Source organism: Haliotis rubra, unplaced genomic scaffold (genome assembly GCF_003918875.1).
Source record: "Haliotis rubra isolate DU_JTF1 unplaced genomic scaffold, ASM391887v1 Scf404, whole genome shotgun sequence".
NCBI lineage: Eukaryota > Metazoa > Mollusca > Gastropoda > Lepetellida > Haliotidae > Haliotis > Haliotis rubra.
The window spans coordinates 17,799-33,593 of NW_025767085.1; the positions used below are offsets into that span (position 1 = coordinate 17,799).

General features: G+C 42.5%; 2 protein-coding genes across 2 annotated transcripts; both read right to left on the bottom strand.

Moving 5' to 3' along the window:
- Window positions 1-359: 359 nt before the first annotated feature.
- On the bottom strand, window positions 360-2,021 carry LOC124287683. Its single transcript, XM_046724189.1, has one exon. The coding sequence runs from the start codon at window positions 2,019-2,021 to the stop codon at window positions 360-362; it is 1,662 nt and encodes a 553-aa protein (XP_046580145.1).
- Window positions 2,022-2,483: 462 nt separating this feature from the next.
- On the bottom strand, window positions 2,484-5,186 carry LOC124287661. Its single transcript, XM_046724164.1, has one exon. The coding sequence runs from the start codon at window positions 5,184-5,186 to the stop codon at window positions 2,484-2,486; it is 2,703 nt and encodes a 900-aa protein (XP_046580120.1).
- Window positions 5,187-15,795: the final 10,609 nt, after the last annotated feature.

Consider the following 15,795-nt stretch of genomic DNA (forward strand, 5'->3'; position numbering starts at 1 on the left):
CTATAATAAACTTTGAAAGTTGAATGAAATAGAGCAACAGCCAATTGGAGGCTATAGATCTCCTACTCCATGTAACATACCGTAAACATATACCTCAATTATTTACCAAACTTCTGGCAAAGAGAAATTAAAAGCTGTTACATGTACTATTCTCAAAGAACAGATATTTGTTAAGCTATTCTGAATGTAAATAATAAACATGTTCAATAAGGTACATATGCATTCAAAACATGAAACTGGTGCCTTTGAGGTATTCATATGTTAAAACATCATTCTCTAAACAATACTGATCATAATCTCACAAATGGCTTGACGTTAAAGTTGTAAGTCCTGAGGTTGATTTGCATTACTCATTACAGTCAAATTTCTGGAGATAACAAATGAATTATCTCAGTGATAGGTCGGGTGAAAGTTACAATCTTTCCATCTCTAACAATCTGTACTTCAGCTTTTCGGACTTTCGCATCGCTACTTGGGATAGCATTTATGACCCTGCCCACAGGCCAGTCATTGCGATGTATGTTTTTCTCTTTCAAGAGCACAACATCACCATCTTTGATGTTTTCTTTCCCATGTTGCCACTTCTGTCTCTGTTGTAGTGTCTGGAGGTATTCTGCCCTGAACCTGTTCCAAAACATGTCAGCCAGAGCTTGTACTTGTTTCCACTCTTTGAGATACAATTCTTTGATAGAACCTGTACAGCCTTTGAGAGGAGACACAACATGGTCTGTTTTCTGTGTCAACAATGTTGCTGGGGTCAACAGGTGTGGTTGTTCAGGGTCTGATGAAACCGGTACGATGGGGCGAGAGTTGACAATGGCCGACACCTCGGCCATGAAGGTTGTCAGAACTTCATGGGTGAATTTCTTTGGAGACACATTACTCATCATCCTGTCTAGGATCCTTCGGACGGGTCCGATCATTCGTTCCCATGAACCCCCTATATGAGACGAGTGGGGTGGGTTGAAGAGCCACTTAGCTTGTTCTTTACTCAAGAAGTCCTGAACTGGTTTGTCCTCAACGTTCACAGTGTCAACCTTAAGGATCTCTGTAGCTCCAAGAAAGTTTGTACCCCTGTCCGATCTGAACTGTTGTACTTTGCCGCGGAGGGCAACAAATCGTCGAAGAGCGTTAATGGATGAGGATGTTGACATTTCTTCTGTCACCTCTATGTGGATGGCTCTTGTAACTAAGCAATTGAACAATATTGCCCACCTCTTGCTATAGGCTACTCCTCCTCTTGTTTTACGAGTTATCACCTCCCAAGGTCCGAACGTGTCGACTCCCACGTAAGTGAATGGAGGTGATCTGGTGAGTCTGTCTGCGGGCAAGTCCGCCATGATCTGTGTTTCCTGTTGACCTCGTAGTTTCTTGCATGTGACGCACTTGTGGATGACGCTAGATACTAGTCTCTTGACACCCATGATCCACCAGCCTGCAGACCTGAGGGCACCTTCTGTGAAGTGACGTCCTTGATGTTGGATGAGGTCATGATGATGTCTTACCAGTAAGACTGCAACATAGTGTTTACCTGAAATGATTACAGGATGCTTGAGATTTCTTTCAAGGTCCGACTTACCAAGTCTACCTCCTACTCTCAACACGCCGTCTGCATCCAGCACTGGGTTCAAGGCTGCTATAGGGCTGTCTTTAGGGAGAGGAGACTTCATTTTGATGCAGCTAATCTCTTTCTCAAACATCTCTTGCTGGACTTGTTTCATGATGAATGTCTCGGTCTCTGTGTATACATGTTTACTATCATTCTCAGTTGAGGCCTCAATGTCTGTTGAATGACGGCTTTTCCTTGTAAAAGTTCTAAGCCGCGAAAGAGCTCTCACCAAACTGTCCCATCTTGAAAACCGTTCAAATCTCTTTGAGCCAAGCATTGTGCACTGTTGCTTCTCTTCAGGGGGTACTGCTTGCCTTTCAGTTTCCATCTCAGGGAAACTGTCGATGACACCACAGTCTTCAGGGTTCTGTAAGAAGACAGGGGGTCCTTGTAACCATGAGTTACCATCCATATTCTCTGCAGCTATAGGTCTAGTAGCCTGGTCTGCTGGGTTGTGTCGGGTTGACACATACTGCCACTGTTCTGGTGATGAGCATCTCTGGATCCGTTTGACTCTGTTCGTTATGTAAACAGAGAACCGTTTAGTCTTGTTTGAGATGTAGCCTAACACTACTTTACTGTCTGTATGATACATAACACTTTCACATGACAAGTTCAGGTAGTCAGTTACCATGAGAGCAGTGTCTGTGGCAAGCACTGCTGCACAGAGTTCTAGGCGAGGTATTGTGTGTCCATGCTTTGGTGATACCTTCGTCTTACCGAGCAGGAATCCGAATGACACCCCTCCTTCCTGACTGGTTGCCTTGACATAGGCCGCAGCTGCAATGACACTTTCGGAGGCATCACAGTATACATGTATTTCCTTTTGGTATTTTCCTTGAAAGGAGAATGGCAGGAAGGTTCTGGGTATCCGTCACTGTTCAAGAGCCTTTAGAGAAGTTCTCCACTGCTCCCATCTTTGAAGATGTTCAGCTGGCACGATGTCGTCCCACCCTAGGCCTGTGGAGACGACGTCTCTGAGAATGAGCTTAACCTGGATTACGACTGGAGCTACGAACCCCATGGGGTCGAATATACTGTTCACTGTAGACAGTATTCCTCGCTTAGTGCATGGCTTGTTTTCTGATGGTAGGCGGAAAGTGAACACATCGCTCTGGACGTCCCACAGTATTCCAAGACTTCTCTGAAGTGGGAATGTGTCTAACTGTTGTAGGTCCAACACATTTAGGTCCTTAGCTAGGTCTTCCGGCGGGAATGATTTCATTACATTCATACTGTTTGAGATGATCTTATGAAGTCTCAGATTACCATTGGTCTTCAGAGACTCTTGTGTCCTCTTGAGAAGGTCTGTAGCCTGTTCTGGTGTAGGGAGAGAGTTGACAGCATCGTCGACATAGAAGTCATTCTGCACGAAGTCTTTAGTATCTTTACCAAATGTTTTCTCTCCTGCCTGTGCTGCGTTTCTCAATCCATAAGCGGCCACTGCCGGTGAGGGTCGGTTGCCGAAAACGTGTACCCTCATACGGTAACCAACAAGTTCATTCTCGAACTTGTTGTCTTTGTACCAGAGAAACCGTAGGTAGTTTCTATGGCTCTCCTCAACTTCAAAACAGTGGAACATTTGCTGGATGTCTGCCAGTATCGCTACTGGCTCTCTCCTAAATCTGAGAAGAATCCCAAGTAGCTCGTTGATAAGATCTGGACCTTGTAGGAGAATCTCGTTTAGGGAGACACCTTTGTACCGGGCCGATGAATCGAAGACCGCTCTGATCTGTGATGGCTTTTCAGGGTGGTAGACCCCGAAGATTAGTAAATACCAACATTCCTCTTTTTCCTGTACAGGTGGTGCGAGTTCAGCATGACGATTGTCGAAAATCTTCTGCATAAACTCCATGAAGTGTTTTCTCTTTTCAGGATTCTTTTGGAGACTGCGGTCCAACATGTTAGCTCTTTGGATGGCCTGGGTTTTGTTGTTTGGCAGTGTCTTTCTTGGTTTCATGAAAGGTAATGGGGCAACCCAAGTACCTTTATCATTCCTGTACATATCTCTGTCCATGATGTCCAAGAATTGTCTGTCTTGTACAGATGTACCAGATCTCTCATCTTCAGATGTGGTATAGAAGATATCACTCTCTTCCTGAAACAGTTCACTGTCACTATTTTCCTTGATGAACATATTGTTTGGGCATGGTTGGAATATTGAAGGGCGGTCATTATCCAACATGTACACTTTGTTGAGATTCACATGCTGTGGTGAGTGTGCTTTACCAAGACATGCTTCGCCAACAATTACCCAGCCAAGGGGTAACCTTTGTGCATATGGACTGCCGCGTGGACCCGTTATCTGCTCCAAGATGTGATGGGCCTCTAGCAGATCCCTACCTAGCAGCAGTTCTATCTGGGAGCTGTCATCTAGTTCTGGGATATGCTTGGCGATGCTCTTCAAATGGGAGTGGTGCAATGCTACGTCAGGTGTAGGAATTTCTTCCTTTACGGCAGGGATATTGTTGCACTCAACAAGCGCTGGAAGGTCAAATGTTACGTTTCCATCCAGGGAGGACACAGCATAGTCACTGGCTCTACGTCCAGATGTTTCAATCTGACCGGCACATGATGAGAGTGTGTAAGGTATACTGTCACCTTGTATTCCGAATTTTGTAAAGAAGCTTGAGTGACACAAAGAAGCATTACTCTGGTCGTCTATTGTAGTATACATCCTGGTGGCCTGTTCTCTTTTTCCTTTAGGATATACCAGCACAAGCACATTCTTCGCACATGACTTGCCCTGGAACGTATCAGATGGCCCTCCACATATTTGTGTACACTTGGAGGAGACTGGATCCTGATGGTTAACATTATTGCTCATACTGCTGTCTGTCCGAAAACTTCTGGCCTCCCCACCATGGCCTGTTGTCGGCTGAGAAGGCTTGACCCAGTCATCATCATGAATAGCTGTAGTATGACGGGTACTCTTACACTTTTTACACAACAGTTTCTCTGTGCATGCACGAGCTACGTGGTCTGTTGACATGCAACACTTGAAACAGATACCTTTAGTCTTTAGGAAGCTGATTTTGTCCTGGTATGGCTTGTCTTGAAAGGCTTTACAGTCGTTGATTGAGTGTCTGGAATTGTGAAGAGGACACATGGGTGTATCCTGTCTGTTGATGTCGGTTCTCCTTGTCCGTATCTGAGTGGTTGTAGCACTGGCCTTAACCTTTGGATGGTCAACACTTGATGAAATGTCATAGTGAAAGCTGGGATCATTCTTCTGGAGACAGATACCATGAATGAAATTCACCAACACGGAAAAAGGTGGATATGGAACATTGTGTTGCTGTTTATATCCAAAGGCATGGTTTGACCACTTCTCCTGGAGACCGTAGGGGAGTTTTTGCACAATTGGGTTGACACCTGATGATGTGTCAAAATACGACAGTAGTGAGCTGTACTTGTCATTAGCCTTGAGGGATTCTATCTCCATGAGTAAATCAGAAAGTTCATACAATTTCTTACCATCTCTGTTTGTGAGTTTAGGTAATTTGTCCAGCAATTTGACTTCAGAGATGATTCCAGCATTTCTGGTGCTCCATTCCTTTGATTCAATCTCTGCCATATGAAGTGAAGGGCTTGTGACGGGTTGTGTAGATTGGCTGTGCGAAGACTGAGAGTCTGACGTTTGCTTTCTGGGCCTAAATGTTTGAAAAGTAGGTCCAGTTGGTCATTAATTGTTAAATGAAATTCATCAACAACACTATTGAATGTTTCTCTCCATATCATGTATGTCTCTGGGGTGTCATCAAATTGACTGAGTCTTGAAAACAGAAGTTCCTTCTTCACTGACATGGTGATTGCCAGTGGTAGCTGTCTATTAGGAGTGTCCTGTGTCACTGGTCTACTCTGGTTTATACTGTTGATGTATTGTTGGACACGTTCTGCAGGAGGGTTCTCAGGGAGAAGTAATGGCGGTGGTGAAGATGTACCGTTTTCTCCTTCTTCTAGAATTTTCACTTCTGTTTCTGCCATAGCTAGTTGTTTTTCTTGTTCCAGTATTTTAAGTTGCTCATCTGTTTCGAATTGAGTTCTTCTTAATTCTGATTCTTTCTGTGAGAAGTGTAGCCCAACTCTTGCACTCTCTGCTTCGGCCCGTTTCTGTACTAACATGTCGTATATCAGAGAGCTTCTTCCTGTTCTATTACTTCTTCCTGTTCTATTACTTCTACCACTGTCTTGTGATCGTGACATCCTGATATTTCTTCATACACTTTAACTAGTGATGAATGAGTTCCTCTAGCTATCTTCTGAGACACTGTTGTCTTAAGTTCAAAGTTCTTTTACTGTACAGAAGTCTACGCTGACATAAACTTTATTCCTGTCCGTGATAATACGTAAAAGACTGAAACAAACAAAAGTTCCAGTCAGAACACAATCTGGAAACATTTTCGGAACACAGAATTAAAGATTGTTACGACTGCATAACTACAGTGAAGCGCCAGCATGGCGTATACCTTGAGATTTTATGAGCGCTTCAAATTGACAAATTGGACATTAAGGCTAAATATACTCATTTCTGACAATTAACTATAGGTGAAAATATTGCTGTTTACACTACACAAGAATATGCTAGCACTAGAAGTAATATAATATGACATTTATGATACTAACTTACTCTGTACAGAGCTCAAACATACTGGAAACTAATTTGAATAACCACGCTGCACTGCACGGGAATGAAAACCTGATGCGGGTGCACATTTTAACCCATAAACAAACCTTATGGAAACTGACATGTAAAAACTGTTATAGAAACAGCATCTAGGCAATATTATTAATCAAATGCATCATATACATACACTTTGGTGGCCTATTTTACTGTTAGTGGGATGGAATCCCGGTCCTGTGGCAAGTTGCCATTGCAGCCTGCTTCCATGTGCTTTTTACTAAGGGAGGTAACTCTGCGACTCGGTTAGTGAATTGCGAAAAATAAAAACTAACGAAACGAAACACCACAATGACCAATTATGGATCAGGTATCTCAAAGTTTCAAATGGTTTCTGAAATGTACACACCCCTTTCGTCGTTCGTTGATGCACCCTTACAAACACCGCCAACATGTTCTGTTGATACATCGTATTTCCATGTTCTAGACCAGCCATTACCATTAGTCAATGCCTTATCTCTGTAATTAACTGTTTTGCACATGCCCTAATTATCTTCCGGAGTATATTTACAGTGCATAGAAATTCTGTCGAATTCAATCACTCTATCTGTCTTGATATTCAAGATGTGGAAATATGACCACATGGGTATAGACTGAAAAACGTTGTTAATGATACAAAGAAGTTATTACATCATTTATTGGTTATTACATCATAACAATTATGCCCAGGATTTTAGTAGAACTCGCCAATAAGAACAACATACGCAAAACGATGGGACCTTTTCGTTCAAAATAAATTATATTATTTCCCCCTTCTATGTTCTACTATTCCATTTATTTATATGCAAAACAACTAAACTGACTGCAATAAGTTGTCAGTATGCCACTGCCTCTGTTTGGAAGACCAACGTCCTACAACTAACTTTAGTGTGTACTGTACTGACCATTAAGAAACGTTATTTATGAAAAAACTTATTCTAAGTGATGTTTCTAGTTTTGTGTATTTCAGAAACAACTGAGAAGATGTTCTGAAACACCCTCTGCACCTTCGTCGTTGTACTGATGGTGTGCCATGTGGAGAAAGGAGGTAAGGCAACACACTTGTTGGTAGCTTGGCCCATTCACCTGCTACAGATGCAGTGTTAAAACAATGTTATACTGTTCCAAAATATGTTCTGCCAAAATAATATAGAAAGTATAAAATCGGGAAATATCTGACGGTGTTTTGCTGATATCCATACAAAATGAATACCAAATGAATATATCACATGTCTACATGCATCGAGACAGATTTGTACGTGTAGAATAAAGTACGGCCAAAAATGTGGGGGAAAACGCAAACACTCAGCCACCTGCGAGCGTGGCGATCAAACACAGCATAATATGAACGTGAAACATTAATATCTGGGCTATAAAAACGACGGGTTTCTATTTGACTGTCATCACAATTGCACAGCGAGTGGAAAGTGAAAACATGCCAAGACTAACAGAAGCAACAACGCCATCGGCCGACTGTCGACGGGCAACTGAGATTCGGCCGGAGCCATTTTTTTCACGTATCGTCAAGCACTATTATCTGAAACAGGGGTCTATGGAACAGTTATATGAGTGGGCATGTATTCTTCACAGATCCGGTCCACCACGTGTGATAAAAGCACCGCACATCAGGTTCATTTGGGTTCATCTGTTACGTGACAGGCTCGACACGGCCACCACGGCCACCACTGCAACTACATCAATACCAGGATTGGGTTGGATATCTTCTCAGACAGTAAGGAACCGTCTATGCGGCGCAGGTATTCACCCAAGACAACCAGTTCCTCCTGTCAGTGGCGTCAAGGACACACGGTATGGCAACAACAGCGATGAAGACCTGTTTGAGTTGGTGACAAGTCATATTTCCACACGACAACGCCCGACCTCAAACGACAAGACTGACAAAGGCCTTTTTGACGAACCACAACATCCAAGTACTGTTATAGCGCTCAATGTCTCCAGATCCTTACTCCATCGAACATTTATGGGATGCTCTTGATCAACGTCTGCGACCACGTCAGCAACCTCCAACATTTGGCACAAGCACTTCAGGAAGAGTCGGTGGACATTCCCCAGTCCAAAATCTGACTGCTTCCGGACAATCATGGTATATATGATATAGAGAACAGGTGACCTTCACATTGACATTCGATTCTTTCCTGTGTGTTAGGATAAATGTTGGTTAGTGATAATTAATTATGCAAAATGTGAACAATTTATCATGATCTGTTTATCATTTATTCTATACATAAACTTTACATCTGAAACCCATGTTTGTGTTCCTTTCTTGTTGCAAGTTCAGGAGTTCAGGATTGAATAATCCACTTTGGGATGGTATTATTTGGTGATAAGGTTGTGTGATTGTAGTTGGATTTGAAAATGATTCACGGAATGTAAATCTCAGTCAGATGACCCTATTACATTTTTAATTTATACAGCTCATACAAGATATGAAATGCCAATATTTTGACACCTTTGTATTCAGTCACCTTACTAGCGTTTCGGGAAATCATAAGTTGCCTGACGGGATACGAAATCACAATAGCACAGTTGCGCGGCTGCATGATGCAAGCTGTAATTTTCCCAGCAGTTCAGCAAACTGAGCCATCACGGAACCTGTTGGGATTGGTAATTGATTTTCCTAGTCTATCCTGTATCAGCTGAGAGAGAGCAAAGTTCACAGGTCGAGGTTCAGTAAGCTAGCTGGCTGGTTGCCTGCAGGTCGGCTACGTTATGTTGATATCCGCAAAACAATTGATTGTGAGTCTCCTTCTATAATTTGTTTGGTTTTGGTAAGGAAGTGCTGTGTTGAGTCACCCTGCCTGCAGTGTGTGTAGTGGTCTCTCTTAGTTGGCAATTCAGCTGTAGCGCTTGCTGAGCTGAGATGGTCGGCCGGCCGGCTGGTCGGATATGTTATGTCAATATCTGTTATGGGGGTTGATCTGTTGCCTGGCAAACTATCCAACGTTCGTAGTTGAGGGTCTCTCTCTCATCTGGCCGGTGGTAACACCGTGTCGTGAGGTACGATCATCAACTCCTCTTTGACGAATGCTCTCGGCAGCCCATCTTTCAAGTAGTACAAGTTCGGTTCGTCGTGTTTGATGTTGACTAGGTCGACGTTGTACGTTTTCATGGACCATATTGGATCGGTGGCACTTTTTCTGCTGTCCCCCTCGTATTCACCCGGATGGTATAAGTAACTAACGCTGACCCAGTCCGGTATTTTTTTCTCTGTTTTATCGTGACTTGCTGCTGCCGACGATTCGACAGCGACAAATTTCATTTTGATGGCTTCAAGGGATCTCTTGACCACGAGTCTGGTGTCTTTGTTGTTGATGGCAGCCACCACTCGCAGCAGGGATTCAGGGATTGATTAAATCCTGTGAGTACTGGTGTGAGAATAGGCGTTCGGCTAAGGTGCGATTGAATCTCTGGACATTGGCTTGGCTGCGGTGAGCTCCAGCCACGCCTCGTCTCATCTGGACTTTGTGCTTGGCCAGCAGCTGCGACACGGCTCCCAAGAACTCGCGCCCGGGATTGACTTGCAAGACAGCAGGCCAGGTCAAGCGGCTGTGTTTGTATATGCGTTGTAAGGCTTTGGTTACTTCGTGCGAATCTTTCGCCGTGAAAGGTTTGGCTTCTTTGTAGCGACTGGCGATATCAACGATTGTCAGGGCATACTTGCAGGTTTTACGTCTCACTCTGTCTTGAGATAGAAACAGGAGGTCGGCTTGATGCACGCGAGTTGGCATTGAAATATCGAATTTTCTTCTCGGGATGTACCGTGGCGCCGGCAGAGAGCTTTGGTGACATCTTTGGAGACTCGAGCAGCTTTGGCGAGTTTCGGGATGGCGCCCACGCCTTTCCAGTATCCACATGAGCTGTAGTAAATTTTGTCCATGATGTATTATGTGTGTTTTAATCATTTAATATGTGAGTGTGTCCGTACGCGTAAGTGGTGACTCCATCAATGGCGATACATCGTTTCGTGTCCATGAGAGACAGCAACGTCTTATTGATTCTCAGTCCGTATATCTTGTGTCCGTCGCTTCTCAACATGTTCATTTGGTGTTTGAACGTGCGAGTTTTGAACAAGGCTTCCTTTGAATCTGGCGTGTTTGATTTGCTTTTTCACCGCGTGCTGAAGGGAGCAAGAAAGCGGATCATCGTCTTGTACAGAAAATGACTTTGGAAGAGGTTAAAACATATCACCGCAACCTCTCCATGTGCTGGATTGACTACAAGAAAGCATACGACTCTGTCCCTCATGAATGGATTCTGAAGTCTCTTCGTTGTATTTACCTCCCGGAGCGACTACTTGATTTACTCAAGTCTTTAATGAGTTGCTGGTCGACTCAACTTGAGATGTACTCGCAAGGGCAGGTGCATACTTCGGAATCTATTCCAATCAGAAGGGGAAATTTTCCAGGGGGACTCCTTTAGTCCTTTGCTTTCTTGTTTGTCTCTAAATCCTTAGCGCTTTCTGCTCAACAGAGAGGAGGGTAACCATCCCAGACTTCCTCAGCACAGATCCCCAACACTGCTTACTCATCTCCTTTACATGGATGACATCGAGCTCCTTGCCAAAGGAGATACCAATTTGAAAGAACAGGTTCTCCTTGTCGAGTCCTTTCCTTATGATATTGGCATGACATTTGGGCTAGACAAATGTAATACTCTTCATTTGAAACGTGGCAAGGTAGTTAATGGTGGATCGGTCGAGTTATAGGGGGGAGTTGTTATTGGGCATCTTGTGGAAGATCAGGCCTACACCTATCTTGGAATGCAACTTCGAGACAAGCTGCAGAATGCCCAAATTCAAGACAAACTTCGGGCGAGTATAAATCTTGCTTAAAGAAAATCTGGAGCTCAGAGCTAAATGCTCGAAACAAGGTCAAAGCCATCAATACTTTTGCTGTGCAAGTCCTCTCCTATTCCTTTGGAGTAGTTGATTGGACACAACAAGACATCCAGAGTCTTGACAGCCTGACCAGAAGGATCATGTCTGATAACAGAGCCCACCACCCTCGTTCCTCTGTTAACCGTTTATATATGCCAATCAATTCTGGAGGTCGGGGTTTGATTAATTTGGAGGCTCTTCATGATAGAATATTATTGTGTACTTTTGCACATATTTATTTATCGGATGATCCTCTGGTGATGCATGTCAAGAGTCATGATGAAAGCAAGGAATTCCACAGCTATCTTAAGCGTGCCAAGATTGTTGGTTAAAATCTGAAATTTGATGTTGATTTTGTTGATGGTGATGTACTGCTGGACGGTACAGTGATTGGAGTAGACCAGGGTGAAGTCATTCACCAAGTCTGCCAAGAGTCTGTCATTTGTGGAGAGGCTTTGTGAGAAACCACTGCATCGCGTGTTCATGCAGTGTGTGGAACAGAATAGCAATCCAACCGACACCTTCGCCTGGATGAAGTCGGCTGGTCTCAAATGTGAAACTGAGGGCTTTCCTTTTGCTGCTCAGGACCAGTCACTTCCCACTGATAATCGCCAAAATGTGATTCTTAAAGAAAATATTAACATGAATTGCCGACTGTGTAATGAATTTACAGAGACTGTCCAACACCTTGTCAGTGGATGCCCTTCCTTTGCACAAACAGCATACCTTAAAGCGACGTGATGGCATGTCTCGTTGTTTCTAATATCGTCTTCGCTCGCCTGTGGCTTTGATTCCGAGGTCAATCCATGCGATGGAAGCGTAGCGATCGGCAAAGTAAGGGAGTGGGGTACACCGAAGTGTCCGACCCTGTCATATTGTATTGTACTATGTGGCATTCCAGTCGGGGGTCATCTCCAAAAATATTTTTCTCAATCTTTAATCTTCGCATTACATTTTGGAAATAAAAGTTTAGCATTATAATCACTTGATGTAACAGCTATGGACACATCAATGTCAAAAATGAAAAAGTATTGACAAGTCCTGATAATATATTCAATAATCCATTATAAATAAAGGAATCAGTGAGCTATATCACAATTCATGAAGGTAAATAAATATCAATAAGTTAGGAAGGCCAATCTGTTATTTCAACATGATTTTTACACTATCACATAAACACTTGTGGTGTTGTGGATATTACAAAATATTGGGCTTGTATTGAAGCCAAACATATATTCCACAATAAACAAGAAAATTTGTATGTATTTGCCAATGCAAGCTAAATAATCGCATTTACATGAAACAACTAGGTGCAAATATTCAAATATACAATTATTGTGACTAAGTTGACATAATCTCCTAAGGTGACAATTCTAAAATAAAAGAGTAATGATAGTGAAGGTCTGCTGCAATATTCAATGTGTCACCGTGACCTTGAAAAATATGTCAAGGTCACCAAAATCAACTGGACCCTGCACCTTCTTTAGATGAAGTTTGGTGTCAAGTATGCAAAACAAATCCAGTGAACTGTTTTTGAGATTTATTACATGCTAAACAGTGAGAAAAGTGCTCATCACTACAGTGAGATATCACTTTTTTCATCACTGTGAAAATATCACAAAGAGGATGACGTAACATGAACAATGATATAACTTATTCTTACGACAAGCACCTTTGTGGTAAGCATGGGTTGCTGAAGACCTATTCTACCCCGGATCTCCACGGGTCTCGTTTACAGGATGTCTACCAGTTGTCTGAACGTGTATAAACTTGCTGCCATAAACCTGGAGAAATTTAGAATGAATACGCTGAGAAAAGTATGAAGGACCCCAGGAAACGTCAAGCTAAAATATCCCCAGTGACGTGAAATGTAAGTACAGTGTTTATGACTAAAGTTTATAAATATCTATATATATATTTCCCATCAAAGGTTTAGACTCACTTAAAACACTCACTAAATGTTGTGTGAGAGAGAGAGAGAAAGAGCGCGCGCGAGAGAGAGAGTGTGTGTGTGTGTGTGTAGAGATCATTAACCGAGTGTGTTTCCGTATCATTAATATCATACATTAGGAATTAAAATTGTATTACACGAGCCTTTGTTTGCAAACTAGTCCATGCAACGTAAACTCGCGACGACGTCATCAATGAAATGTTCTACGTTTTAGGATTTGCATGGCATGTATGGAGTTTTGAGAAAGTAGTTCGTGGATTGACGTAATTTGCATACCAAGTTTGGATACCAAGTTTATCAGATTACTTTATTGCACCGATATCACCCTCCATTAGATGATAAATATATACATATCATGGTTACATCGTAGATTGATTTCTCCACTAACTTGGGGGAACCAACAGTTACTGCAAACCATATCAGATGAATTGCACGAGGATCATGCATCAAATTGCTGTAAAACATGTGCAAATATGTGAACAGCTGCGTTTTGTTACGAATTCGCCAATTTTCACTGATTTTTATCATTTATTGAGCTCATAACAGTAATCTGTTCAACGTTACGAATTTGGTTTAGAATATAACAGTGTAAAGAGTACTTTTAAACAGTATGAAATATTTTGCAAAAAATAGTTTAGAACATTTGCCTGAAGTAAGTGGCTGTATTTACACTAGTGAGACTAAGCTTTTGATGGGAACTATATATTGTTTGAAACTCGTATCTATTTATATACGTATAATTACATTACCTGAACATATCGAAAGCATTCTCGAAGCTTCACCCTTCCCATGCCAGCTAGGATCCCTGGGATCCAGCTAGAACGGTCGAAAATCGAAGTAAAAAAGACGAGGATTGTTCCTCTCACCCTTGGCGCATGACATTTGCGCAACTTCCTGGAAAGACAAGATACAAATAGACATCAGAGGATAATCGCTCTAACTGAAAGGAACTGGCTCGAAAGAACACCAACATCTCATCCTTGAGTGAGACCCAGCTTGTGGGAGAAAGGGCTCTGTCAGCTTTGCAGCGAACACAGCTCTTGTTGGCAAGCCAGCTGCACCTCCAAAGGGAGTGAACGACAGATGGATGACCATGGATCTCCCCTTCCTTTCTTCAAACTGAAAATTCGTGTAGAGTCTAAACATGGTTTAGTTTACGGTAAGTCTACCAATTACAATGAATTTGTTTTACAATACAATAGTCCATGTGTAAACAGTACCTTTTGGAAAGAAACCCCTGACATTGGTCAGCTCGTATGCGCCGACCATAACCAACCCAGATGGTGTGAAGGACAAATTATCCGAGGATCGTCACTCTGTCATTCCTGCTGTTCCAAAAAGCGGACAAGCATGCCATACTTGGTGACAATGCTATTGTCAGTTCTGACAGCGACTCTCGGGAAGGTGTCATCCGCAAACACGGGATAGGCCGTCTCCTGCCGTTCCAGACCTGAGCATGCTGATCACCAACACAGTCTTCTCCCTCCCTCCCCGTTTCAGGACCTCATGAATATATCCTCGGCATTGGCATCTCATCGACTATGTAATTGACAGGACTGACTGACTGAATTTAGTTTTACGCCGCTTTTAGCAATATTCCAGCAATATATATCACGACAGGGGACACCAGGATGGGCTTCACACATTGTGCCCATGGTAATTGACAGGAAGATGGATAGGCAGGATGTAATACACATTACTGAAGCACTCGAAAGTTTGTGCTTTTAAAATAGTTTAACCTGTTTTAAACAATTATAACGATGATGATTTTGTTGAAAACGTACTAATGTAATTATTACCAGCTATTCATCATACATTTTAGATACGGTTACACAATTGCAAATTGGATATGTTTTCATGAATGCTTCATAATGTTTATCACCGTCGCTCTGGTTTGAAGTAGTTATAATGTTCATACTCCAATATTAAATCCTTCAAGAAGGGTACCAGTCGGTATTGGGCTTGTCCTGGTATAATATGAGTTGGTCATGAATGAGTTCTACCGTACAAGTGATATTATTCTTTGGCTTCTTTGTTTCCTTTTACGTATGCTTCTTCCTTTACGCTTTGAATAAGAGTGTTGGACACCAACCCATCACAATAAGATACAGTGATCACAGACAAGCGACATTTATATTCATTCATTTGTATATATACTTTCGGAACTGCACAATATAAAATTGCACGAAATCAAACTTACTTGAAACGTTATGAAAATAACCCTAAGTAAACTTAAAGCAAAACACTTTGCATGAACCTTGATGTCACGTATCTTTGACATTTCGGACCATTTCTGACTTACGTCCAATCAGTTCCAGGACTGTACGGAACGAACTGAGGGAGCACAAGATCCGGGTCTGACGGCCTGCTATACGTCTAATTACTTAGTATTTGCTCAACATCACTGACAGGCACGTCTTGCCTGGTGCAGACAACATCTACGGTACAGGAGACACGATTGGGATGGTGTTTTGTTCATTGACAAGTCGAGATTCCATCTGGATAGCACTGATGGTAGGGCAAGGGAGTACAGACGAAGAGGTGAACGGTATGCTGACGCGTGCGTTGTTCTACGTCTACAGAATGGTGGCGTCTGTGTTATGCTATGGGAACGCATCACATATCATGGTCGGACACACCTTGTCATAGTCACTGACAACCTGACAGGTCTGCGATAC